The 27,658-nt window shown below is 40.8% G+C and overlaps 1 protein-coding gene across 5 annotated transcripts; it reads right to left on the minus strand.

Moving 5' to 3' along the window:
• Positions 1–308: 308 nt before the first annotated feature.
• acp2 (acid phosphatase 2, lysosomal) lies at positions 309–27,184 on the minus strand. 5 transcript variants are annotated; one of them, XM_026946687.3, is made up of 11 exons: positions 26,123–27,182; positions 22,745–22,840; positions 22,441–22,527; positions 13,247–13,399; positions 12,924–13,022; positions 12,351–12,440; positions 9,148–9,280; positions 3,537–3,625; positions 3,019–3,125; positions 2,247–2,425; positions 309–2,119 (listed from the first exon to the last, which is right to left on the minus strand). In XM_026946687.3, exons 1-11 carry the CDS (start codon positions 26,204–26,206, stop codon positions 1,983–1,985), a joined length of 1,254 nt encoding a protein of 417 aa, XP_026802488.1. In that variant the 5' UTR covers positions 26,207–27,182; the 3' UTR covers positions 309–1,982. The 5 variants fall into 5 exon arrangements, with proteins under 5 accessions (XP_026802488.1, XP_034155474.1, XP_026802489.1 ...); XM_034299583.2 differs by having other exon boundaries at positions 26,232–27,181; XM_026946688.3 differs by lacking the exon at positions 12,924–13,022 and having other exon boundaries at positions 26,123–27,184.
• Positions 27,185–27,658: the final 474 nt, after the last annotated feature.

Consider the following 27,658-nt stretch of genomic DNA (forward strand, 5'->3'; position numbering starts at 1 on the left):
AAATTGTCACTGTCCAAATACTTATGGACCTGACTGTATAAGTGCAGCTGCATCTTAATGATCTCTGCAATGCACTCTAATATGAAACATTTTGTTCCTATCCCAATGAAATGTTTACCAGGTTTTTTGATTTTGTAAATGAAAATGCTGATGAATCTGTAAATTGTGTGGAAATGTGTGATTCTGACGCGACATGATTAAAAAATATTCTGTGACGTGTCATTTCTTCTACTTTACCAAAACCATAAGTTTGTATCAGTTCAGATTTGACCACGACAAGCAGAGGGAATTATTGAAAGGCTCAAGTCTTTCATTTCAACTTTTTATTTACCTGGATTATTTTGCAAAGGCAACATGGCATTTAAAACATTTAAAACATAAAAATCAAAGGGCATGAAAATCAAAGGGGGACACCACAACAATCACAACTCTACAGATTGTTATAGATCTGGTATATTGTTGCAATAACATTTTCTTCTGTCAGAGCTTGATATTCCACTGACCTACCATTCATATTCAATAAAACGTACCATTTCTGACAGTCATTGAATCAGTCAAATTCACATACTAAATCACCAAACATTTATTAACATACAAATAAAATCATCTATATTTTGTAATTACAATGAAGTTGTGCTTGAAAATACACTAAAACGAGACAAAGCATCAGATTATGTAATGACGTTCCAATCTTGGAGAGGGCATATCTTTTAGGTATTGTATGTGGGGACATAATACCGTCAGGGCTTCGTTTTTAACATGCAAAATCTACCAAAAATATCTTTTAAATGCCTGAACAAAAAATATTTATTAATCTAGAAACATGTTTACAACCTCTTTAGCAACTTCCTGTTAAGAAATTTACATGCTGGTACATTTGGTCAGACAGATTTTTTTGTCTTTTCCTGATTCAAGGACAGTTTTTCCCTGATTAAATTTGGTTAAACAGTAAAATATTATTAACACAATACAGCAAGAATAGAAAAGATGAGGGCTTAAACCTGCAGACACAAAGTTTTATTGGACCTTCAAGTAACGTTTTTTCTTTTCCAATCTTCAACTATCCAGTTTCGGTGCACCTGTGCCCACTGTAGCCTCAGATTCATGTTCAACCCATTGTGACTTTTCTGCTCAGCACAGTTGTAAAGAGTGGGTACTGTAGCCTTCCTGTCAGCTCAAACCAGTCTGGCCATTCCCCTCTGACCTCTCTCATCAACAACATGTTTCCGCCAGCAGAACTGCTGCTCACTGTTTTTTTTTTCTGCACTGTTCTGTGTACTCTAGAGACTGTTGTGAGTGAAAATCCCAGGAGATCAACGGTTTCTGAAACACTCAGTCAGCCCTTCTGGCACCAACAACCATGCCACAGTCACAGAGATCACATTTTTCCCCATTCTTATGATTGGTGAACATTAACTGAAACTCCTGACATGCAGCTGCTTGATTTTATGCATTGTGCTGCTACCACATGATTGTCCAATTGGATAATTGCATGAAAGAGCAGGTGTACAGTTGTTCCTAATAAAGTGGCTGGTGAGTACATAAACCACAAAAGTGTTTTCACCCAACATAAGCATATGCTGAGGCCGCCCCTGACACTGCAAGAGCAGCAGTTTGAAAAGATGTAGTCAGCTGGCTTCACAAAGAAGCATAGCCTTCGCCCTCCATGGTTGGTAGCTGTCAGGTGATAGGTGACAGCTAGCTGGACAGTGGGAACTGGCCAAGATTAAATTAGGGATAAAACCGTGGAAAAATTGGGAAACAAGGGTAAAAAAGAATGGTCTTTCTTCTTTCTTAAACTGCAATATAAAAGAAAGATCATACTTTTCATATTAAAAAAATGTCAGGACTAAAAATGATCCATAATAGCCCAGTTGCTTGTATCGTCGATTGTACCTGCTGGTACCTGCTGGTGTGTGATTGGTCTTTTACAGGCCCTCACCATCCGAAGACTCTGTGTTGCATAGGCGCTGGTATGACTGTCAGGAGTGATCATCACTCTGGTTGATAATGTGGCTGTAACCAATGACCGGCTCACTTTGACGGCACAACACGACAAACAACACTACAACGAGGAGCAGAAGAACGAAGCCACAGACAACCAGTCCAACAATCACATCTACACCAACATACAAAAGAGAAAATGAAGAACAATTATTGATCTCAGGTCGTAGGGAATGCTAGTCATAGTATGGTAGTGACCAGCAGAATATTAAAGTGTGTGTCTAATTTGTCTATGTTTATACCTTTATCAGTTGCAGATGAGCTGATCTGGCACTCCTTGTGCCAATCTGTTGGAATGACTGAATGTGTGAGTCTAATGAAGTCCTGCAGGGGGCACGGCTGGGCACAGCCAGGTAAAGTTAAATAGTGCGGCTCAGTCACAGAGCTATCATTACGATAAAATATTGCCACAGAGAATGATCTGAGGGAGAAGGCCAGAGAGCATAAATGTATAAGTAACACTTACTCCAGTTGGTGCTTCAACTGCAGTAAGTGCAGCAAGTATAGAAAACAAATAAGTGTGTGGACTTGTATACATATAATGTGCATGTGTAAGCTGATATACACTCACTGGCCACTTTAATAGGAGTACCTGTTCACTTGCTCATTCATGAAATCATTCACTTACGGGCCAAGAGATAAGAGTTAATGTTCACATCAAACATCAGAATGCAGAAAAATGTGATCTCAGTGACTTTGACTGTGACATGCTTGAGGACGCTGCTGATTTCCTGGACTTTTCAACAACAGTCTCTAAAGTTTACACAGAATGATATGAATTACGATACAGATGATTACTGTTTTGATGTGAACATTACCTGAAGCTCTTAACCTGTATATGTATGATTCTATGCATTGCGCTATTGCCAAATGATGGCTTATTAGATAATTGCATGAATGAGAAGGGCTACAGATGTTTCCATTAAGGTGGTTGATGAGTGTGTGTGTGTGTTTGTGTGTGTGTGTGTGTGTGTGTGTGTGTGTGTGTGTGTGTGCAGTGAAAGTCTGCATCACCCATTGTGATCCTGGTGCAGTTCGAATATGTGGCAGGAAGCATATGGTGGCTGTAATCCATTATACACATTAAGTGCCTCCTGAAGAGCTACAATGGTTGTGTCATGCTGAAGAAGAAATAAACACACAACAATAAATATTGTCATAGTGTATGTCTCATGTTAATCATAATTAATGCAGGATTGTGAACTCGTTAGCAATTCTAAAATGTTCTCGGAAGTATATGGTTGTTTTGCAAATTGTTTTCAATGTTTGCAAACTGTACTGTATTTTATCTTTTTTTTACCAAGTAGGTAAAGGTTCTACATAATTATATTTCATGTCCAATAACCAAATGCAATTAGGACAGTATGATTCATACTGATCAGAACCCCAATGAATAATTTTGCCATGTACAATGTTGGTACTGACAGTTTAAGGTGATTTCTTGGCATGAAACTGTGACAACTGTATTGACAAGTGTTGCATTACAAAGTGTGTGAATAAATGGAAATAAAGGGAAAAAGGTACTGACTCACCGCAGAATACATGATCATCTTCAGCTGCTGATTTGAGTTTAAAGTGGCAGCAGCCGATAGATTCTTAATAATCTGATCCAGCAAGACACCTAAGAGAAAGAGAAACAGATGAATGGCAACTGTCCAAAATCTTAACTGAGATGCAACTTGTAAAAAGACTAGAAAGACTTATTTTGACATTTATTTTTATATTATATTGTACATTTGCACAGTTCAAACTACACGTTGTCATTGATGAAAAGCACCATGCTTACTTAGCATGCTTGATACTCTGCTCGTGTCATGGTCATCTTCACAAGCTAGCTAAAGTATGTAGGTCTATTAGCTTCCTCAAAGACCAATCATCCCACACATCTTTAGTAATCCATGTCACCACAGTGTCCACAGTATTTTAGATTTCTTGGTTCAAGGTCACAGCTGTTTACTATCACCATTCAGTTTTCACGTGCAGATCCTAGCTTTAGGCGTGGCAAGGAGGGGCCAGCAGAGTCACCGTGAGGCTTCGGCCGTGGAGGTGTTCGGCACGGCACTGGTCGGGAGTGTGGTCTTTCGTTGCTGTCTGCAGTCTGTGTGTGAAAGGGAGAGAAAGGGATCAGCATTTCCATCCAGACCAAATTGGTTCACCTTCTTGTTCCTGATGCACCCTTTTATACTCTCCTGGTCTCTCAAGGGTGAGAAGCCGCCACTCCACTCACTGGAAGTCAGCCATGTAGAGTTGTACCGCCCCACCCTGCAGCCATGTGCTCCTGCACTGTCTACAACAATGAGGGTGCTGAAGTGGTGCTGTCCTTTCAGCACCCGGGTGGCAGTTGCATGAGGAGCTTGAATGGCAGCGGCTGTAGGCCCACCGTAAAAGAGAAGTCCTTTTAGTTCCTCAATTGCCCAAGTGATGGTGAGAGCTTCTCTCTCTACTGCGGTGTAATTCTTTTCAGCGGGGGTCAACTTCCTGCTGACATACAGGACCAGGTGCTCAGGTGCTCTTCCGCGAACATCTGCGAGAGCATGGCACCCAGCCCAGTCTCAGAAGCGTCCGTGTGAATGGTGAAAGGCTGTTCGAAGTCCGGTTTCCTGAGCACTGGGGAGCTGGCACTCACTAGCTCAGTCACTCTTCAGGGCCTGGAATGCCTGCTCTGCTTTGACGGTCCAGCACACTCAGTCTGGTTGGCCTTTCTTGGTCAGGTCTGAAAAAATAGAGGCTGAAGAGGAGAGGTTAGGGATGAATCTCCTGGAGTAACCTTATGTGGATTGGCCATCAGCCCTGCCTTCTGGAGCTCTCCCACGACGTCCCTGAGATGGTACAGGTGGTCCGACCAGGTGGAGGAGTGGATGATTACATCGCCCAGGTAAGTGGCAGCAAGTTTTCTGTGGGGCCGTAGGACGATGTCCATAAGATGTTAGAAGGTTGTGGGTACTCCCTGCAGCCCAAAGGGGAGAAACTGGTACAGCCAGTGGCCACTGGCAGTGCTGAATGCCGTCTTGGGTTTGGCATCTGGGGCTAAGGCTACCTGTCAGGGTGGAGATGAACCAGGCTCTCCCCAGTCACTCCAGCAGGTTGTTTACTCAGAGGAGGGGGTAGCTATTGATACCTGGTTGAGCTTCCGGAAATCATTACACAGCCTGAGACTCCCGACGGGCTTCGGAACCACAACGATGGGGTTGGACCAGGGGCTGGCGGACTCCTCAATGATGCCATCTCACAGCATCCAGCTAACTTCCCCCTCAATAGCGTGATGCCGGGCTTCTGCGACACGGTAGAGCCACGCCACTAGTGTACCACAACTCCTGGTGGGGTCTTAAGTTGTCTCACCTGGTGTTGAGGAAGTCCGGGTGCCCTGCCATTCAGTGCAGTGATAGAGGACTTCCTCTTTTACCAGAAAAGAGGATGCCAGAAAGCACCTGGCCCCAACAGTGCTTCAGATGGTCGTCTTCCTTCTGCTCGCACCTGAAATTGCCCTCGTGAGTCACCTGATGGAATACACAAGAGACTGGGCTAGTGGGATTGTGTGACTCACCTTCCGCAGCGTCTTCTTGGGCCAGGTAGGCCGGCTGGACCTGGGGCAGGCTCTGCTGGGGAGTCCTCCAATGCTGTCTGGAATTTGTGGCTTTGGCAGGGGTGCTGGGAGGCACAGAGAATTCCTTTCCAGTCTCTCCTTCATCCAGTGGAGAGGCATAGGCGGGGTGGGTGGTGACAGCTTTCCTCTGCTCAGCAAGGCATTGGGGCAAACAGTCCCTGCAGCCGGCTGGGATGGGTTCTCACTTTTCTCCCCTGCCAATTGCCAAGGTGGCTAGGGTGCACTCAAGGGCCTCTACCATCTCTCTCGGGCTGTCAGGGGCTCGCGTGCCAACTGCTTTGCGCTCTTCTGGCGGCAGAGCTCTCGGGAACTTGTCCGCGGCTACCTTGTTGACGACCTCCATTGTGGAGTGCTTTTTGGGCTGTAGCGATCGCTTAGTGGTGCGCAGCAGAGTATCCATTTGGGCCCAGGGTGTGGCACCAGGTTTGTAAGTCCACTGATGAAACCCTGCCACCACACTGCCAGAGGACAGTCCACAGCGCACTAAGATTTCTTCCTTCACCAGCTCATAGTTGCCTGCTCCGCCAGAGAGACAGCATAGTAAGTGAGCTGACCCTCCCAGGAGAGGAATGGGGTGAGACTGTGGGCCCATTGTCCTTCCGGCCAGCCCTTGTAAGCAGCGACTTACTCAAAGGTGCTCAGGAAGGCTTCAGCATCATCTTTGGAGGTCATCTTGAGCCACTGAGCATCTCGGCAGGAGTCTGGCAGAGGAGTAGCAGCAGCAGTGTTGCGCTTGCACAGGGACAGCAACTCTTCAAGTTCAAGTTGAACTTTATTGTCATTCTGCTACATGTGTGGACATATAGTTGAATGAAATGTCGTGTCTCGCAGGACCACGGTGCTACATACAAGTTAAACATAAATATAAACTCTTCAGTGGTGTGGAGCCCCCGTGCCAGCTCTTCGGTTACCGTCTGCTGCTGGAGGTTGGTTTCAAGTAGGTGTTTGAGCATAGGATCCATGGGTGGCTTGTGGCTTGGGTCTGTGCTCACACCTACATTCTCCACCACTGTACTAACTCGAGGCTGCAACAGGCTGAACACAGACACACAGGAGGCTGGGGTAGTGGAAAACAAGTGCTCTTTTATTTAAGTCTTTACTGAAGTGGAGGTGAGGTGGGTGAGGAGCCTCCGCTGCACTCATTGGAGGCCAGCCGTGTAGAGTTGTGCCGTCATGTGGTCCTGCACTATCCACAACAATGGGGGTGCTGAAATGGTGCTGTACTTTCAGCACCCAGGCAGCAGTTGCACAAGGAGCATGAAGTGCTTGAATGGGGGTGGCTGCAGGCCCACCGTCACAGTCCACAGAGTTTTAATTTTCTGTTTAAACACTTCAGTTGAGCTGACAAGTCTAATATACAATGGATATAAAAAGTCTGCAAACCAGTGTTAAAATGGCAGGTTTTTCTTAAGTTAAAGAATGACACTTTCTCCCCCTTTAGTATACAAAGTATACAAAGAAAGTGAAAAACAATCAGAAACTTTTATATGGAAAAAAGAAAAAGTTACAATAAACCAGTTGCATAAGTGGGAACACCCATAAACTAATACTTTGTTGAAGCACCTTTTGATTTTATTACACCACTCATTCTCTTTGGGTAAGTGTCTATCAGCATGGCGCATCTTGTCTTGGCAATATTTTCCATTTTTCTTGCAAAAACAATCTAGATCTTTCAAATTGTGAGGGCATCTTCAGTGCACAGCCCACTTCAGGTCACCCCACAGATTTTTAGTTGGATTCAGGCCTGGGCTCTGGCTAGGCCATTCAAAAACATTGATCTTCTTTTGGTAAAGCCATTCCTTTTTTGATTTGGATGCAAGTTTGGGTCACTGTCGTACTGAAGAAAAGCAGCCCTAAAGCATGATGCTGTCACCACCATGCTTCACCGTGGGTATGATGTTCTTTTGGTGATGTGCTTTTTTGTGCCAAACATACCTATTGGAATTATGGAATTATTATACCTTTCAGAATTGATCTCATCAGACTATAACACATTTGCCACATGGTTTGGGGTGATTTAGTTGGGCTTGGATGTTTTTTGAGAGAAAGAGTGTCCATCTAGCCACCCTACCCCATAGCCCAGACATGTGAAGAATACAAGAGATTGTTGTCACATGCAGAGAGTAATCAGTACTTGTCAGATATTCCTGCAGCTCCTTCAATGTTGCCGTTGGTCTCGTGGCAGCCTCCCTGGTAAGTTTTTGTCTTGTCCTTTTAGATTTAAATTTTGGAGGGCCTTCCTGTTCTCGGTAATGTCACTGTGGTGCTCCATTTTCTCCACTTGTTCATGTGTGCACACTTATGCAACAAGGTTATTGTAACTTTTTTATTTTTTCTAATTTTCTCTAAAATGGTTCTGATTGTTTTTCCACTTAATTTTTATATGTTGTAATTCTGCATCAAGGGTGGGAAAAGATCTGACATGATTTATCTTAGTTTAATTTTTTCAGCACAAAAACTTGCCATGTTAACAGTGGTGTGTTAGTTTTTATATCCATTGTATAATGGAAGACTGTTCCATAAATTTGTAGTATAGGCTGAAAAAACATGCCTTTTACTTTCAGCCTAGTCCTAGACAGAGATAGTAAACCTTGATCAGATGACCTCAAAGACCTTTCACAGCTGTGCAAGGAAACCAGTTCAGATAGGTACTCTGAGGTCTCGCCATATAGTGCCATGTAAGTGAGGACCAGGATCAATCTCACTGGTAACCAATGAAGAGAAGCCAGCACCAGTGCGATGTGTTCATTGCGCTGGATTTTGGTGAGCAGACGTGCAGCTGCATTTTGAACAAGTTAAAGACGAGATACTAGCCCTTGATTACAGCAGGTAAACAAGGAGTTGCAATAGTCCTACCCTGATTACACAAGAGCATGGATTAAAGTCTCAGTGTCCTGATAATAAGTGCCTGACTTCAGCAACATTATGTAAATAGGGAAAGAAAAGAAAAAAAAACGTTTTGACTAGAGCTTTTGTATTGACAGAGAAATTGAGGCAGGTGTCAAAAATGGTTCCTAGTGGAAGCTTTCACATTAGCTGCTAAGGAACCTAAAACAGGGTGCAACTCATCTGAAACATTTTTAGGATGAATGACAACAACCTCTGTTTTGTCTTCATTGAGCCTAAGGAAATTAAGAAACATCCAGTTCTTAATGGCCTCAGGGCACTGAGTTAACCAGTTTAAATTAAGAGAGGAATAGAGAATCCTACAGATTGATTAAACTGACAGCTATAGCTGGTTTAAAACCTCATTTTATATTCACATATGTAACAATATCATGACTGCATTTTTAATATTTTTTAACAGATTACAATTTCAAAGCATAGTGGAGACAAAACTGCGCATATCAAAAGATAAAACTACATATCTACCATACTCACGAGGCAATGATATCTCCACTTTGATTTATACCAATGCATGCATATTTGCCTTTCTGCTTCTTATTATCAGAATTTATGGAATCACATTACAGGCTCATGAGTAAATATTTTTTTTAAAGTTCTAAAATTGTTGGATAATGAAAATGCCCAGGTCTGACCTCCCTGTAGCCGACACTTCTCCTCTCTTTTATAGACGCCAAACATGATCTGGAAACCAAAATTCTTCAGCAGCTTCAGTGTCTTCATCACATCAGGAGTCACCCAGGCTGGAGGGGACAGGCCATGCTTCTTCTGCGTGCAGGAAAGTGATAGTTAGAGTGCAACAGAGAGAGCGCACTACAAATAGAAGCCACCTCATTTATAGTGAGGTCCATAAATATTTGGACATTGAAAAAATTATTATTATTTTGGCTGTTTACCACAGTATATCGGAGATGAAATTGAATAATGAATATGGATGAATAGTGTAGGAATTACAGCACCTTTGGCCATATATAGTTATAAAGAGTACTTATTTGAGTTACTACTTCCTGTCAGCTCAGACCAGTCTGGTCATTCTCCTGTGATCTCTCACTTCAACAAGGTGTTTCAGCCTGAAGACCCTCTGCACACAGGACGTTTTTGTTTTTTGCACCATTCTGTGTAAACTCGAGACTGTTATGTGTGAAATTCCCAAGAGATCAGCAGTTTCTGAAATACTCAAACCAGCCCATCTGGCACCAACAAACATGCCATGATCAAAGTCACAGAGATCACACTTTCTAATGTTTGGGGTGAACATTAACTGAAGCTCTTGACCTGTATCTGCATGATTTTTTGCACTGTGCTGCCAAATGATTGGCAGATTAGAAAACTGCAGGAATATGCAGTTGTACAGGTGTTCCTAATAAAGTGGACACAGAGACACAGTCCCCGCCAAAAGTATTGGAAAGGCAAAGCCAAATCTTTTTTCTTTTTGCTATACACTGAAGCCATTTGGGTTTGAGATCAAAATATACGAGTATATGAATATGAAGCGATAAATAAAAGTATAATAATATGAGATCAGAAATCCAGCTTTCATTTCCTTACATTTAGATGTGTTAAACAATTTAGAACATGGCACCTTTCGTGAAAGACCATCCAGTTTTTTTTTTTGGTGAGCAAAAATTACAGGAACAGATAGACTTATAGTAAATTAAAGTAAATAACACTTAATATTTGGGTGCATACCCCTTGCTTGCAATAAAGCTGTTGACCTACTGACATCACCAAACTGTTGCATTCTTCTTTTTTGATGCTTTTCCAGGTTTGTACCGCAGCTTCTTTCAGTTGTTGTTTGTTTTGAAGGGTTTCTCCCATCTCCCGTCTCCTCTTCAGGAGGTGAAATGCAGGCTCAATTGGTTTAGGGTTTGGTGATTTACCTGTGCGGTCTAAAACCTTTCACTTTTTCCCCCTGATGAAGTCCTTTGTTGTGTCGGCAGTGTGTTTTGGGTCATTGTCTTGCTGTATGATAAAGTTTCTCCCAATTAGATTGGATGCATTTCTCTGTAAATTGGCAGACATCATGTTATGTAGACTTCTGAATTCATTCTGCTTTTACCATCATGAGTTACATCAACAATAAAGATTAGTAAGCCCATTCTAGAAGCAGCCATGCAAGCCCAAGCCATGAAACTACCTCCACCATGCTTCACAGATGAGCTTGTATGTTTTGGATCCTGAGCAGATCATTTCTTTCTCCATACTTTAACCTCTACCAGAGTGATGTAAAAATCAATCTTGGTTCCAGAACCTTTGTGCCTCATCTCTGTATTTCTTTACGAATGTCAATCTGACCCTCCAATTCTTACTGCTGATGAGTGTTTTGTATCTTGTGGTATGGCCACTATATTTCAGCTCTCAAAGTCTTCTTCAAACGGTGGATTGTGATACCTTCACCCCTGCCCTGTGGAGGTTGTTGGTGTTGTCACTGACTGTTATTTTGGGGTTTTTCTTCACAGCTCTCACAATGTTTCTGTCATCTACTGCTGTTGTTTTCCTTGGCTAACCTGTTCGATGTCTGGTTGTTAGTACACCAGTGGTTTCTTTCTTTTTCATGACATTCCAAATTTTTATATTGGCTATGCCCACTGCTTGTGCAATAGCTCTGGTCGATTTTTCCTCTTTTCTCAGCTTCAAAATGGCTTGCTTTTCTCCCATAGACAGCTCTCTGGCCTTCATGTTGGTTCAACAACAAATGCTGTCTTCACAGGCAAAACCATAGCTCCAACCAAGAGTAGACAGTTATTAATTGTTTAAACAATAAATCTAACATGGAACACCTGGGCAACAAGAAACACCTGACAGTCGCCTGTTCCAATATTTGTGATCACTTGAAAAATGGATAGGTTCAAACAAAAGTTGCCATGTTCTAATTTGTTTAACACATCTAGATGTAAATATCAGAAAATGAAAGCTAAAATACTGATCTATTGTCTCATATTCATCACAAATTTTGTTATAGCTGTATATTTTATGACTTCTGCATTGTTGAGTCAGTACAAAACATTTTAGATTTTCAAACATTATTTTTCCAAACAAAAATTCAATGTTACAGAAAAATACTGGTTGTATGTCAGTAAAGAAAGTAAAATATAACAGACCACTTTTAAGTGAGCAAACATAATGCTGAGTTTTACATGCAATAAAAAGAACAAAATTGTGTGACAGTCAAAGTCTCCAGACGAACTGGGGCAGATTCTCCAACATGCTCAGGTAGGTAAAACCTACCAGCCAATTTGCTTATAAAACTGTAGGAGACTACTGGTTTTTTTTTTGGTTTTTTTTTTTTTAAAGCAAAGAGTTGTCACACCAAATATTGGCTTTGCTTATTTTATTACTGTATATGGCTTATTATTTATTACTGTTTATTTTTTATGTAAAAACATTTAATTTCATTATTTTTTTTAAAAGCATTTCTTTGCATGTGCCCAAGACATGTATTTGCTTTATTTTTATTTTTTTTTTACATGCTTTATTATACATACCTTTTTTTTCTAAAGCATTATGAGATTTAAAAATAGAGATTTTAAAATAATGCATAGTCTATTTGGTTGGTACAAACATTTTCAGCTATTTAAGCTTGTGGAACAGTTTAAAGAGAGTCTTCATAATTTTTGTTTCTTGGCATCATTAGATGCCAACATTAGATAATGCACCAAAAAGTATGACAAAATGCAGAACAAAACGAAATCAAACTAACATGGGATTTGGCATCGACTCTAGGCTAACTACATCTACTCAAATTACTGATACAGTTATTGGTGCAATTTTTACAAATTTAGCAGCTTTTGTATAATTATTTTTAGCAGCGATGTCTAATGCTCTCACAGAACCTCACCTCACAGAAAAGTGTATCGTAGACACTCCACACCGTCTCAATGGAAGCTGACTTCAGCCCAGTTTTATTCCGCACCATCTCCAGGAAATCCTACTCATTAAACAGCACAGCATTCACTACATTGCAAAACTGCCATACTGCAATGCAATGCCACCATCTCCTCCACACACATATATTTAAGAAAAGAAGCAGTGGTCATATTGTTCACCAGGACTTACTCTCAAACAATATTAACAGAAGTAGACAAATAAAACCCCTATTCACATGTGTCCTCCAGATTGCAGGTGCGTGTGCACAGGTCACAGTAAGTCAATGTGAAAGAATAAAATAAATACTTTCTTCTTTATACATAGGTCAATTATTCTATAAGACTTTGATTTAAACTTATTTTACTCTCAGATCCAAATGACCTAATCTCTGTAAATTAAATTTGTAGGCAAAGTTCCCTGTTGGAAAAATCAATTTCAGAATTGTTCCATTTTGTAAATGTAAAATAGCAAATTTGGAGAAGAATGCAGGTGTTAAAGGGAGTATTGTTTTGAGTAGGTAATGTGGAGAGAGCTTCAGACTCACTTTGTAAGTCTTGGTCATATTGAGGTAGATCTCTGTTCTTTCTGTCTCGTTCATGAGCAATTGGTAGCGTGGGCAGTTAGCTATAGGAAACGACAGCAGCTGGGAAACAAAAAAACCTGTCACAGCCACTAGTGATCACACACTGTTAGTTTCCATTCAAAATAACTTGTTACTGCAGTAACATATGTTAGGGAAAATTTGTTTAAAAAAAAAAAAAATTCAAATGGATACTTGATCTAACTTCTCAATTTTTTATCTCAGTTTAGGGACTGGTGAACTATGTGCAGTGTGCTGAACAGATGGAAGAAGGTGCATATTCCTACCTTCTCCTCATCCTGGGGAACTGTGTGTATTGGTATAGGCTGCCAGTCCAAACCAGGGTGAAACACCTGTGAGCCATTGGGTGGGTAAAGACCAGCAAGATTTGAGGCGGCACTCATCAGAGTGCGATCATAATCTGTGCTTCGTACAGCAATCTGTGATAAAGGAAGTAGATTGAGAACGGCAATCAGCACCTACAATAAATACTGACTTTAAATTAGGGTCACACAGGTACAGAACAGTGTCAAGGTTTATATATTTTATTTTATTTTTTATTTATTTATTTTATATTATTTATAACATTATATTATTTACTTATTTATATATTTTATTACCAGTAACCCTGTGGAGCAAGGCAGTATTCAAACTAACATTACTCCTTAGAAAATTGTCATTGTGGTGACAAACCTGATCACATTAATAAAAAATTTAAGTGAGAGCAATGTTGATGGATTTCAGTGAATTAAAATATTGTAAGTAAAGGTAAGAATAAACTCACACTTATCCCCAACCTGACCTTTATTATCTTTTTGTACAAACTTGGAAACTTGTTGAGTTGTTATGATTATACAAACTCAAGATCATTTGTGGCAATAGAATATTGACAGTAGATTCAGTTAGATTCTGCAACTGTATATATTCATCTAAAGGGAATGTAAAGGGATGCATGGGGAGGGTGTTGCTCAAATGTACCTATATATATGATACACATTACCCAGAAGTCACAGCATAGACACACCAAGAGCAAGAGTTTTAAATGAATTAGCCACAGGTACTTGTAAACACCTGCAATATACTGACTTTTTAGAGAGTCTGAAAATAGGTCCAACACACTGGTTACCATAGATAAAGCTGTGACTGTAGGTTAACAAGCAACAACTACCACAGACGTGGACAAATTTGCTGTTACCCTTCCATGAAAAAAGAAGAGCCCACAATTTTCTCTGAAATAACCTGAAACTGACAAAAGTAATTGGTATCCATCATTGTTTATTCCATATTTAATAAAAAAAAAAAATCTGACTTTGCTTTGATTTTTGATTCAACAGAATATTTTAAATAATAATAAAAAATGAAAATGGCATGGACAGAAATGATGGAATCCTTAAACAATTTTTTTTTTTTGCACATCCTTTACAAGCAATCACTGCAAACAAACCATTTCTGTAGCTCTCAATGAGAATTCTGCACCTGCCAGCAGGTAGTTTGGCCCACTCTTCCTAAGTAAACTGCTCCAGCTGTCTCAGGTTTGACGGGTCCTTCTCCACACTGCATGTTTCAGCTTTTTCCATAAGATCCATCGATAGGATTCAGATCAGGGCTCATAGAAGGCCACTACAAAAAAGTCCAATGTTTTGTCCTTAGCCATTCTTGGGTGCTTTTAGCTGTGGGTTTTGGGTCATTATCCTGTTGGAGGACCCATGCCCTGAGGCAGAGCTTTCTGACATTCTGCAGATGTTTCGCTCCAGAATGCCTTGATAGTCTTGATATTTCATTATGCCCTGCACAGATTCAAGGCACCCCATGCCAGATGCAGCAAAGCAGCCCCAAAACATAAACGAGCCTCCTCCACGTTTCACAGTAGGTATGGTGTTCTTTTCTTTAAAAGCTTTATTTTTTTTGTCTGTGAACCTATAGCTGAAGTGACTAGCCAAAAAGCTCCAGTTTTGTCTCATCTCTCCAAAGGACATTTCTCCCAGAAGCATTGTGGCTTGTCAATATGCATTTTAGCAAATTCCAGTCTGGCTTTTTTATGTTTTTCCTGGCCCTTCTTCCATTGAGCCCACTGTTGCTCAAAAAGCGATGGATGGTGTGATCAGACACTGATGTACCTTGACCTTGGAGTTCTGCTTGTATCTCCTTGGAAGTTTTCCTTGGCTCGTTGTCTATCATTTGCACTATCCTTCTGTTCAATCTGGGGTCGAATTTCCTCTTGCAGCCACGTCCAGGGAGGTTGGCTACAGTCCCATGGACCTTAAATTTCTTAATAATATTTGTAACTGTTACAGGAACTGCTGCTTGGAGGTGGTCATATAGCCGTTACTTTTAACATGCTGAAAACAAACCGTACTGCTTTTCATTTGTGACATTAAAACATACCAAACTGAACAAAGTCTGTATTACTCTTACGTCACGTGAAAAGCAGGGGAGTTCGTTGTAAAGAATTAAATGCTAACTGTCTGAAGTGAATTCAATTCCCTGTTGCACTGTATTTCACGTTCATGAGCACACGGGAATCATGACATAATTTCGTGACTAAAATGCAATTAATCGTTAATCATAGTCTTAAGCTGTATTTGGGGGTGTGGTTGTAATCAGAGAAAGGGAGAAGGCCTGATAGTGTCAATTTTCAGCCTAATTTGATATAATATTTCATAGGTCCTACTATTATCTGTAAGTATTAATTCTGCAAAGTTTGATGATTAAAAGGTCAACAATCAAAGCAGAAAGAATGAAGAAACAATTAGCCAATAAGAAACTAAAGTGAAGTGAAGTGACGTGTGGCCAAGTATGGTGACCCATACCCGGAATTTGTGCTCTGCATTTAACCCATCCAAGTGCACACACAGTAGTGAACAAACACACTGTGAACACACACCCGGAGCAGTGGGCAGCCTATTCTGCTGCTTCGCCCGGGGAGCAGTTGGGGGTTCGGTACCTTGCTCAAGGGTCTCACCTCAGTCGTGGTATTGAGGGTGGGAGAGAGCGCTGGTCATTCACTCCCCCCATCTACAATCCCTGCCGGACCTGAGACTCGAACCCACGACCTTCAGGTTCACCTTCGGGTTACAAGTCCGAGACTCTAACGGGTCTTCACGGGTCCAAATTTAATAATAATAATAATAATAGATAAGTAAATAAATAAATGAAACTAATGGAGCAGTGGCCAAATCAGTCAGCAAAACAGCAGAATTTTTATCCTGACTGATTGCAGGGCTGCAGGCTGTGCACACGTCAATGCTGTTTACGTTCGGGTCCAGTCGGGCTCGAAAATAAATGCCATTGGGTCGGATCAGACTTGGGTCTAATTTCATCGGGTCTGTCCCGGGACGGGTTTATCTTTTAAAAAATTTATTTATGCATGTCGGGTTCGGGTAAGAAGTGATTCGGGTCGATTTGGGTCAGGTATGGATTTTAGGACCCGAGAAGACCTCTACTCTAAAGGTACTTTTATGAGGAAATTAGCTGTAAGTTTTACTGAGCATCTTGCAGAACTAGCCACAGTTCTTCTGGAATCTTTGACTGTCACACTTGCTTCTTATTTTTGCAGCGAAACCCAGCAGCATTCATTATGTGTTTTTTGTCTGAAACGTGGTCTCTTATGTAATATGCTGCTTTCTTTACTGACAAACATTTTTCTGTAACATTTAATTTTGTGCTAGAAAACTAATGTTTGGAAATCTAAAATGTTTTTGCACTGAATCAATAATGTAGAAGTGATAAAATAAAAATCTATAACAAAGTTTGCACTAAAAAAATAGGGTGTCTAAGACTTTTATACAGTACCCATATATATATATATATATATATATATATATAAAAATATAAACCGATCCGCCATAATATTAAAACCAATGACATGTTAAGTTAGTAACAGTGATTATCTTTTAACAGGGGCACCAGTCAAGGGGTGGAATATATTAGGTGGCAAGTGAACAGTCAGTTCTCAAAGTTGATGTGCTGGAAGCAGGAAAAATGGGCAAGCTAAGGATCTGAGCGACTTTGACAATGGCCAAATTGTGATGGCTAGACGACTGGGTAAAAGCATCTCCAGAATGGTAGGTCTTGTGGAGTGTTCCCGGTATGCACTGATTAGTACCTACCAAAAGTGGTCCAAGGAAGGACAACCGATGAACTGGCAACAGGGTCATGGGTGCCCAAGGCTTACTGATGCTCCGTCTGGGCTGATCCCACAGAAGAGCTACTGTAGCACAAACTGCTGAAAAAGTTAATGCTGGCTATGATAGAAAGGTGTCAGAACACACAGTGCATTGCAGCTTGCTGCGTGCAGGGCTGCATAGCTGCAGATCAATCAGAGTGCCCATGCTGACCCCAGTCCACTGCCAAAAGCACCTACAGTTGGCATGTGAGCATCAGAACAGGACCATGGAGCAATGCAAGAAGGTGGCCTGATCTGATGAATACTGTTTTCTTTTACATCATGTGGATGGCCGGGTGCATGTGCATTGCTTACCTAGGGAAGAGATGGCACCAGGTTGCACTATGGGTAGAAGGCAGGCCGACAGAGGCAGTGTGATGCTCTGCGCAATGTTCTACTGGGAAACCTTGGGTCCTGGCATTCATGTGGATGTTACTTTGACATGTACCACCTACCTAAACATTGTTGCAGACCTAGTACAGACCTTCATGGCAATGGTATCCTCTAATAGCTTTTAAGCTGCTGTGCTACCAACTTCTCTGGCTTATCTCCTAGTTCAAACTGTTTTTGTTTCAGTTTCAAAAGGGAGTTATTAACCTGACTTCCCAGAATGCAGTTGTAATTAAGCTTCATGATTTTATTAAACTCTACTGGGGATTTTGATATTTCGATATCTGAAATTTGATATGCCGATTCGAACGTGGGAAGGATGCTCTCAATTTCTCTTAGACACTTGTCCCTTTCCTTTTTGACAGAATAGGAGATGATGTGACCGTGCATTACCACCTTAAGAGATTCCCAGAGAACAGAATCTGAGACCTCGCCTGTGTCATTGATTTCAATAAACTCCCTTATCCAAGCATTCATGCCCTCACAAAACTTTTTATCAGCCAATAATAAGGCAGTAAAACTCCATGGATAATGCTGCTTTGGAAGGGCTAAGTCAATGGTCATTAGTAGAGGGCTATGGTCGGAAATAAGTATACTGTGATATTTGGTGCTGACCACATTTGGAATTAAATTAGAGTCCACCAGGATATAGTCGATTCTACTGTGGGACTTATGGACATAAGAATAGTAGGAGTAATCTTTATCTGTGGGATATTGAAGTCTCCATATGTCAACAAGGTTCCAGGATTTAGTGAAATGATTTAAAACTTAAGGGGTTGTTATATTAGGTGGGGAACAAGAGGACAGCCTGTCAAAAATAAGGATCCAAAAAGCAATTAAAGTCCTCTCCGATTATAATGTTTGTTTGCAGGAAGCAGATTGAACACTTTTTTAAAAAATAATATATGTTGAGAAAAGTAATGCAGATTGAGTTGATACTGCCAGACGCAATCATGTCTGGGCTCACATTGGTGAGCCGAAAGGGAACATTTTTCAGAAAAAGAATGGCAACACCCCGGGCCTTGGAGGTAAACGGTGTTTGATAAACCTGAGAAATCCAATTATATCTAAGTCTTCACTGTTCTGTGGCTTTAATGTGGGTTTCCTGTAGAAAAATTATATCTGCTGAGAGGGACTTGAGGTGTTTAAAAACCTTGTCCCTCTTAATGGCATGACCCAGTCCCCTGACGTTCCAGGAAACCAAAGTGAGATCCCGACTGCCTACCCTAACACCTTGATAAGACCTGTGCATGTAAAAGGGATAGATAAGGAATTATCTCTTGCTTATGCATACATTGTGAGTGGTGGTGTCCTTGTGATCGCTGCTGACTTGCTCTTGAGTGACTATCTGAGCCTCTAAGTCGGCGTCTGAAGTCAGAAGAGTTCGAAATTTTTCCTCGAAGGCATTGAAGCGTTCATTAATGCCGCGGATATTGGCCTCTGATATCTCTTGGAAAAGTTTTTTGCACATATCAAGTGACATCTCTGAAGATCGAGACGGAGTAGAGTCCATTAGCTTGTTAGCCGCAGAGGGAGAATTAGCTTTAGCCTCCATGGTTTGACGGTTACCATTAAGTTTAGAATGAATTGCCTTCGGCATGACTTCACGGCTTGTTAATGTCGAACAGAGATTCACAAAGGCAAAACTAGTTGGCTGGCTCAGAAAAATAAGAGTAACTGGTATGTAATACTAAATTATTAATATCACGGAGAGGAGCACTGTCAACACACGTCTACTCCATACACTTGCGCAATAGCGCCCCCTCTCCAGAGTATTCTTGACTTCTGCTGATGTTGTGAAGGGGTTTTTCTTCACCAAGGAAAGGATTCTGCGATCATCCACTTTAGCTGTCTTCCGTGGTCTTCCAGGCCTTTCGATGTTGTTGACCAACTCACCAGTGCTTTCTTTCTTTTTAAGAATGTACCCAACTGTTGATTTGGCCACATCTAAGGTTTTTGCTATCTCTTATAGATTTATGTTGTTTTTTCAGCCTAATGATGGCCTCCTTCACGTGCATTGAGATCTCCCTGGACTTTTATTGGTAGGTCCAGTCGAATAGCTGCCAAATGCCAACTCAATACCTGATATCAACTCCAGACCTTTTATCTGCTTCATTTGTCTTGAAGTAACGAGGGAATGGACCGCACCTGGTCAATTAACTTCTTGTCAGTCAATTGTAAAAATATTTGGACCCTTGAGCCCCTGAAAATGGAAGTACTTTGCTTAAAATGGCTGTAATTCCTAAATGGTAAATGCCATATTTTTGTGGAACCTCTTAAAATAAAGCTGAAAGTCTACACTTCGATCACATCTTGATTGTTTTATTTCCAATCCATTGTAGTGGTGTATAAAGGCAAAATCACAAAAACTTTGTCATTGTCCAAATACTTCCGGACCTGAGTGTATATACACCAATCAGCCATAACATTATGACCACCTGCCTAATATTGTGTTGGTCCCCCTTTTCCTGCTAAAACAGCCCTGACCTGTCGAGGCATGGACTCCACTAGATACCTGAAGGTGTGCTGTGGTATCTGGCACAAAGACGTTAACAGCAGATCCTTTAAGTCCTGTAAGTTGCGAGGTGGGGCCTCCATGGATTGGACTTGATGGCCAGCACATCCCACAGATGTTCGATTACATTGAGATCTGGGAAATTTCAAGTCAACACCTTGAACTCTTTGTCAAGTTCCTTGAACCATTCCTGAACAATTTTTACAGTGTGGCAGGGTGCATTATCCTGCCGAAAGAGCTCACTTCCATTAGGGAATACCGTTGCCATGATGGGGCGTACCTGGTCTGCAACAATGTTTAGGTAGGTGGTATGTGTCAAAATAGCATCCATATGAATGCCAGGACCCAAAATTTTCCCAGCAGAACATTGCCCAGAGCATCACACTGCCTCCGCCACCATAGTGCAACCTGGTGCCATCTCTTCCCCAGGTAAACGATGCACACGCACCTGGCCTTCCACATGATGTAAAAGAAAATGTGATTTATCAGACCAGGCCACCTTCTTCCATTGCTCCGTGGTCCAGTTCTGATGCTCACCTGTCCATTGTAGGTGCGTTTGGCAGTGGACAGAAGTCAGCATGGGCACTCTGACAGATCTGTGGCTACACAGCCCCATACGCAGCAAGCTGCGATGCACTGTGTGTTCTGACACCTTTCTATCATAGCCAGCTTTAACTTTTCAGCAATTTGTGCTACAATAGTTCTTCTGTGGGATCAGACCAGACGGACTAGCCTTCACTCCCCACGCGCATTAGTGAGCCTTGGGCGCCCATGACCCTGTCGCTAGTTCACCGGTTGTCCTTCCTTGGACCACTTTTGGTAGGTACTAAACACTGCATACCAGGAACACCCCACAAGGCCTGCAGTTTTAAAGATGCTCTGACCCAGTCATCTAGCCATCACAATTTGGCCATTGTCAAAGTCTCTCTAATCCTTACGCTTGCCCATTTTTCCTGTTTCCAACACATCAACTTCGAGAACCGACTGGTCACTTGCTGCCTAATACATTTCAACCCTTAACAGGTGCTATTGTAACGAGATAATCAATATTATTCACTTCACCTGTCAGTGGTAATAATGTTATGGCTGATCGGTGTGTGTGTGTGTGTGTGTGTGTGTCATATATATATATATATATATAGACACACACACACACACACATTTTATATATATATATATATATATATATATATATATATATATATATATATATATATATATATTACAATTCAATTCAATTTTATTTGTATAGCGCTTTTAACAATGGACATTGTCACAAAGCAGCTTTACAGAAATAAATGGATTCACAAAAATATATTGTAAATATGTGAATTTATCCCTAATGAGCAAGCCAGTGGCGATGGTGGCAAGGAAAAACTCCCCGAGATGATATGAGGAAGAAACCTTGAGAGGAACCAGGCTCAAAAGGGAACCCATCCTCATCTGGGTGCAACGGATAGTGCGATTATAAATAAATCCCTTCTATTGTGTACTATATGGACAAATAGTGCAATTGTGCAACCAATAAATTCATCACAGTTTTTGCAAGAAGTCCGGCTGGTTAAAATCTATCCACTGTCCATTGATGGAGTCCTGAGTACGAAGCTGCTCGTGGCAACTGCAGCCCCAAAGCCACTACAGCAATCGCAGCCCCCCCCTCAAGCCATTACAGTACAGCTCCCCATATGTGATCCCCAAGCCATCTCCACAGCCCCCAGGTGGCACCATCCCCAGCAATCCAAACAGTTCTTCAGGCAGTCCATATGGGGCCACCCCCAGCAGCAGCGAGCGAACTCAACCGATGAAAAAAAAATAATATATATATATATATATATATATATATATATATATAAATAATGTATACACACACACACTGAACAGCCATAACATTAAAACCACCTGCCTAATATTGTCCAGGTCCCCCTTGTGCCACCAAAACCGCTTTAGCCTGTCGAGGCATGAACTCCACAAGACCTCTGAAGGTGTGCTGTGGTAACTGTCACCAAGACGTTAACAGTAGATCCTTTAAGTCATGTAAGTTGCAAGGTGGGCCTCCATGGATCAGACTTGCTTTACAGCACATCCCACAGATATTCAATCGGATTGAGATCTGCGGAATTTGGAGACCAAGTCAACATCTTGAACTCTTTGTTATGTTCTCAAACCATTCCTGAACAATTTTTACAGTGTGGCAGGGTGCATTATCCTGCTGAAAGAGGCCTGCATACTTATTAGAGGTGCAAAGAAAAAACTATTCAAAAATCATGGAAAATAAAAAAAAAAATCACTCCAACAGTCTTGACAGATCCGACCTCATCAGTATACAAGTCTAGATATATCTCAAACCCTAAAGGTAAACAGATCTTTAAAGAAAAGCACACTTTGAGTTCATTATATTAATTACCACAGACCTCAAAACGAGTATAGTTTTCGCTCAGGAAACCTGTGTAGCGTTTTCTCAGAAACTGGCCCAGCTCAAACTGTTGCTGCATACCCTCCTGTACATTCACACAAGACAAACAGGTTATCAGTTAAGGCTGCAACAACCACACAAACAACCAAGCACATGCAGTACAATTACTTTATTATTATGGGTTTTGCAGCAAGTCTAAACAATGTACAAAATACTGCTGTCTGTTCAATGGACTCTCAAAAGATTGTGTGTCTGTGTATTTACGCAGAGTTGTACAGTGCGTGTGTGTGTGTAAAAGGTACCTTAGAAAGCTGTCCAAAACCCTGTGGCCATGCACTCTCCTGGTATGGGTCTGTTGGATAGGCTTTTACTGGAGAACGGTCTCCATGGCGATACAACTAAATAAACAAGGACAAAAGTTTCTAATTATGATAAAACACCTAATAGAATTTGCACCTAGAGAAACTTCATGATTCCCTTAATTGTCTATGACTACAGTCCCCTCCAATAGTATTGGAACAGCAAAGCCAATTCTTTTGTTTTTGCTATGCAGTGAAAACATTTGAGTTTGATATCAAAAAATGAAATGATAGATCACAATTTCAGCTTTCATTTCACTGCTTATCCCTTGCTTGCAATAACTGCCGGCGACCCACGGACATCAGCAAACTGTGGCATTCTTCTTTTGTGATACTTTTCCAGGATTGTACTTCAACTTCTTTCAGCTGTTGTTTGTTTTGGGGGTTTCTCCCTTCAGTTTCCTCTTCAGAAGGTGTAATGCATGCTCAAGTGGGTTATGGTCTGGTAATTTACTTGGCCAATCTAAAACTTTAAAATTTTTTCCCCTGATGAAGTCCTTTGTTGTGTTGGCAGTGTGTTTGGGCCATTGCTTTACTGCATGATGAAGTTCTTCCCAAATAAATTGGATGCATTTCCCTGTAAACTGGCAGACAAAATGTTTCTGTAGATGTCTGAATTCATTCTGCTGCTACCATCATGACTTACATCATCAATAAAGATTAGTGAGCCCATTCCAGAAGCCGCCATGCAACCCTAAGCCATGACACTACCTCCACCTTAATTGACCGATGAGCTGGTATGTTTTGGATCATGACCTTTCCATCACTTTTGGTACAAGTTATTCTTGGTTCCAGAATTTTTGTGGCTCATCTCTGTACTTCTTTGTGAATTCCAATCTGGCCTTCTGATTCGTACTGCTGATGAGTGGTTTGCATCTTATGGTATGGCTATATTTCTGCTCTTGAAGTCTTCAAACAGTGCATTGTGACACTTTCACCCCTACCCTGTGGAGGTTACTAACTGTTGTTTTTGAGTTGTCCGGTTGTTAGTACATCAGTGGTTGCTTTCTTTTTCAAGACATTCCAAATGGTTATATTGGTGGCTATGCCAAAGGTTTGGGAAATGATCGATTTTCCCTCTTTCTCAGCTTCAAAATGGCTGGCTTTTCTCCCATAGACAGCTCTCTGGTCTTCATGTTGGTTTATTCTTTTTAACAACAAATGCAGCTTTCACTCAGGGCTCATACCAAGAATAGACATTCAGAGCTATTAATTGTTTAAGCAATCAGTCTAACAGAATACACCTGGGCAACAAGAAAAACCTGTCAGTCACATGTTCTAATATTTTTTGGTGCACTCAAACAAAAGGCACCATGTTCTAACTTGTTTAACACATCTAAATGTAAATCCCACATAATGAAACTGAAATTCTAATCTATAGTCTCATATTCATCTTTTCATATAACCAAAGATCACTTCTGCTGTACTCAATTTAATGTTTTATTGTTCATCCATTTGCTCTTTAAAATTAGTTTATTTACTTAATATATGAGGCTTTTTAAACACAACTAGTGATGCACCAATATGAATACTCTTGGTTCATACTGACAGCTTAGTGGTTCTGATTCCATTATTTTTCCCCTACATTTAATATAATGTTACATTTAGACAAACACAGGGTTAAACATTAATTTGTTATATTCCCTCACATTCCTGAGAAAAATATTTTATAATATTTAACATGTTTAAAAATATTACATTATTGAGAATAACTCAATAAACTCAAATTTCACATAGCCCTTCTCTGTTAACTTTGTTTCTGTTTAATTAAACTGATTATTGTGTCTGTAATATATATACAAACCCTGAGGGGTTCTCTACAATATTACGCTGATTGCATCTGTGAACTACGGAACAGTTCATAATTAGAGCCACCTTAATGTCAGATACCTAGAATATAGCAATATAGGCAAAGTTTTAGGTGAATGTTCTCCAAAAATTGACAGCAATATGGGCTATAATGTAGTACAGATCGCACTAGGGACAGTCCTTTACTGATTGCATCTGTGAACTATGGAATATTTCATAATTAGAACCACACGAAAACCAGATATTGATGTCTATAATATAACCACAAAGGCTAAATTTAAGGTGGGTTTTCTCAAAAAAAAGAAAATTGACCGCAAAATCGGCTCAAATTTAGTATGGTCACAGTCTGAGAGGTGCTCAACTACAGTGCGCTAATTGCATCTATGAACTATGGAATGATTTGTAATTAGAGCCACCCAAATACCTGTGATTGATGTCTACTATGTAACAATATAGCAACTTTTTTGGTGAGTTTTCTCCCAAACTTGACAGTAAAACGGCCTCAGATTTAGTATGGTCTCACTCTGGGACATCCTTTACTATATTATGTTGATGACATCTAATATTGATGACAAAATGTTCTGAATCGAGTTTGGGAACAGGACTGGATATGCTGTATCATACTGTTCTAATTACACCTCTAAAGTACAGAAAGTTATTGAGCCTGCAGCTATATGCTGGAAAGTTTTATCATGTAATTCTGAAATAGTTGCGCATTATATTAGTCTCATATTTGGCCCAGTGAACCAAAAAAGAATAATAAAAATGTGTTCACACTGCTAAACTTTCTATACCACATAATTTTTCAAAAATAATACACAAACCCAGACACTATCAGACAGCAGCTTTATTACACTGACTACAGTTTTTCAGTGTAAGAGAATATTTAATGAATAATTCCTACAGTATGCATGAATGCACTCTATAATTATGAGTAATGCATATCAAAGTTCAATTAATAAAGTAATCAGTTAGATTGCACGCGTCTTCATTTCACAAAAAAAAAAAAAAAAAAAAAAAAAAAAAAAAAAAAAAAAAAAAAAAAAAAAAAGCGTTTTGGGTGTATGACCTTTTTGGCTTTCCACACGCTCTGCTCCGCCTAGAGTACATTTCGTCGACTGACAGCGAGACCACGAAACTCCGAGTGTCTGACGGCGAAACCGCAGGTCGATACTGTAGCATTAACACGTGAGATCTTGTGATTACACAAACAATCTCATCAGCACTTTTCGCCCTATTACTAAGTAAATGAGCTGGTAGGTTTTTATTTTTTAAATGTTCGATTCATTGTCAAGTAGCAAGTAAGCCAGCCAGTTAAATACGAAACCTTTAGTTAGTGGTAAGTTCGTATTTCCAAAAATGAAGGAGGGAGATGTGGTGCTGCTTTGTCGCCGATTTGTTAGCTACATTAAGCCACGTTAAGCATTTTTTCTCGTTAAGCGTTATAAAACAACACTGGGTAATTATAAAGCAGATAGCTATGTAACACGGGTTAAGCTGAATCATACTCACCATTATGACCAATCTAAGCTTACATTCTCCAACCGAATATCCGAAGACAAACAACGAAAAGATGATAAAAATACACGATTTCATGTTTGTAATCACAGGCGCAGCTTACATGCAATATAGGCGGCCTCCTGAAAGTATACAGAAGACGTGAGAAGAAAGATATACAACCAGAGATAAGTAGTATTTCTTAGCTACTGCCCTGAGTCCGATGATGTGAAGACCCAAGCCTGGTTTATAAACCAATGGACAAGGCTCTGCTCAGGGTTGCCAGGAATGCGCAACAATGCAGGAACAATCCTAAAATTTCAGTAGTACTCCAAATATGGTACCACCACCCAACCCTATATTGAACTCCGTAAAAAAAATACATCGTAGCATTTACTAACTGACATCTATTTAGCTTGCAATGATAATATTTTAATGTATGCAAACCGTCCACTCTATAGATCATATAGCAGGGGAGTTGGTTGGAATGAAAAGACTGCACCCACACAGGCCCTTTCCGAATAAGATTGGACCCCCTGGACCATATAGATGTGCTGCTGTATACCTGTCAAGTGATGTAAAGTGTCGTGCAGAAGGTTAGAGATATTTTAGCTGTCAGTCAACTCAAGTCATACGTGTCACGCACCTATTCAGACACGCGCTTATAGATATCATCCAATAACGTCTAAAACACATCTACCGTTGTGAATGAAAAAAAATGGACGTGTAAATTGAATGGCCAATTCTGGTCTAACTAAAAATGGCTAACATGCGTTTTTAGCGGGGTTAAAAATTGCACTGCACTTTCCTCCGAGTGTTCAGCTGCACTGCGCCGCAGCATGAGCAGCTGTTTGAAAAGCTGGCTTCACATGTCTCGGACAACAAACTCCAACTGCAGCCTCGTTGACTATCGGTTACAGCTGGAGACGCCACGCTCTCAGGAGGCGTCTCCACAGCTGCAGCATTACGCTACTCCAACCCGTAGACTAAAAAGTCAAACTCCGGCAAGAATAAAGTGACACAATACCGCGGAAAACCGCGGACATGGCAACCCTGTCCCATTGCTAAGTCTTCTTTTCTTCCTCTTCCTCTTCCTCTTCTTCTTGTTAATAAGAGCTCATTCCCTAAGAGCGTTACTGCCATCTCCTGGATCAACAAAACCCTGTAGCCAGGCACCTGCTGTAAAATATACAGTACAGCAACTATATATAGGGGTTGTGCTTGTGGTTGCCCAGTCCGCGTACCTTGCCAGATTTGCATTAAAAGCCAGCCTCGGCCGATGCGCAACACGCATACGCGGTGTAAATTAGGCAGCGGACGCGGGTTAGGTACTGTGACGATGCTGCTGCACGTTTTTTTTTTACCGTGCATGTATTAACGGTTTACGGCGTGAGTCAGTCCGCCGCGCATGCGCAAAAACGTTATAGGTTATGAAACTTCGGGCGTACTCACACTAGGCCCGGCTGCCTTGTACCGTGCCCAAGCGCGATTGTCCCCCTTCCTTTTTGACAGTGTTTAAATCTTTTAATTCGGTTTTTTTGATATTTAAAA

This window comes from Pangasianodon hypophthalmus, chromosome 25, assembly GCF_027358585.1.
Source record: "Pangasianodon hypophthalmus isolate fPanHyp1 chromosome 25, fPanHyp1.pri, whole genome shotgun sequence".
NCBI classification, from domain to species: Eukaryota; Metazoa; Chordata; class Actinopteri; order Siluriformes; family Pangasiidae; genus Pangasianodon; species Pangasianodon hypophthalmus.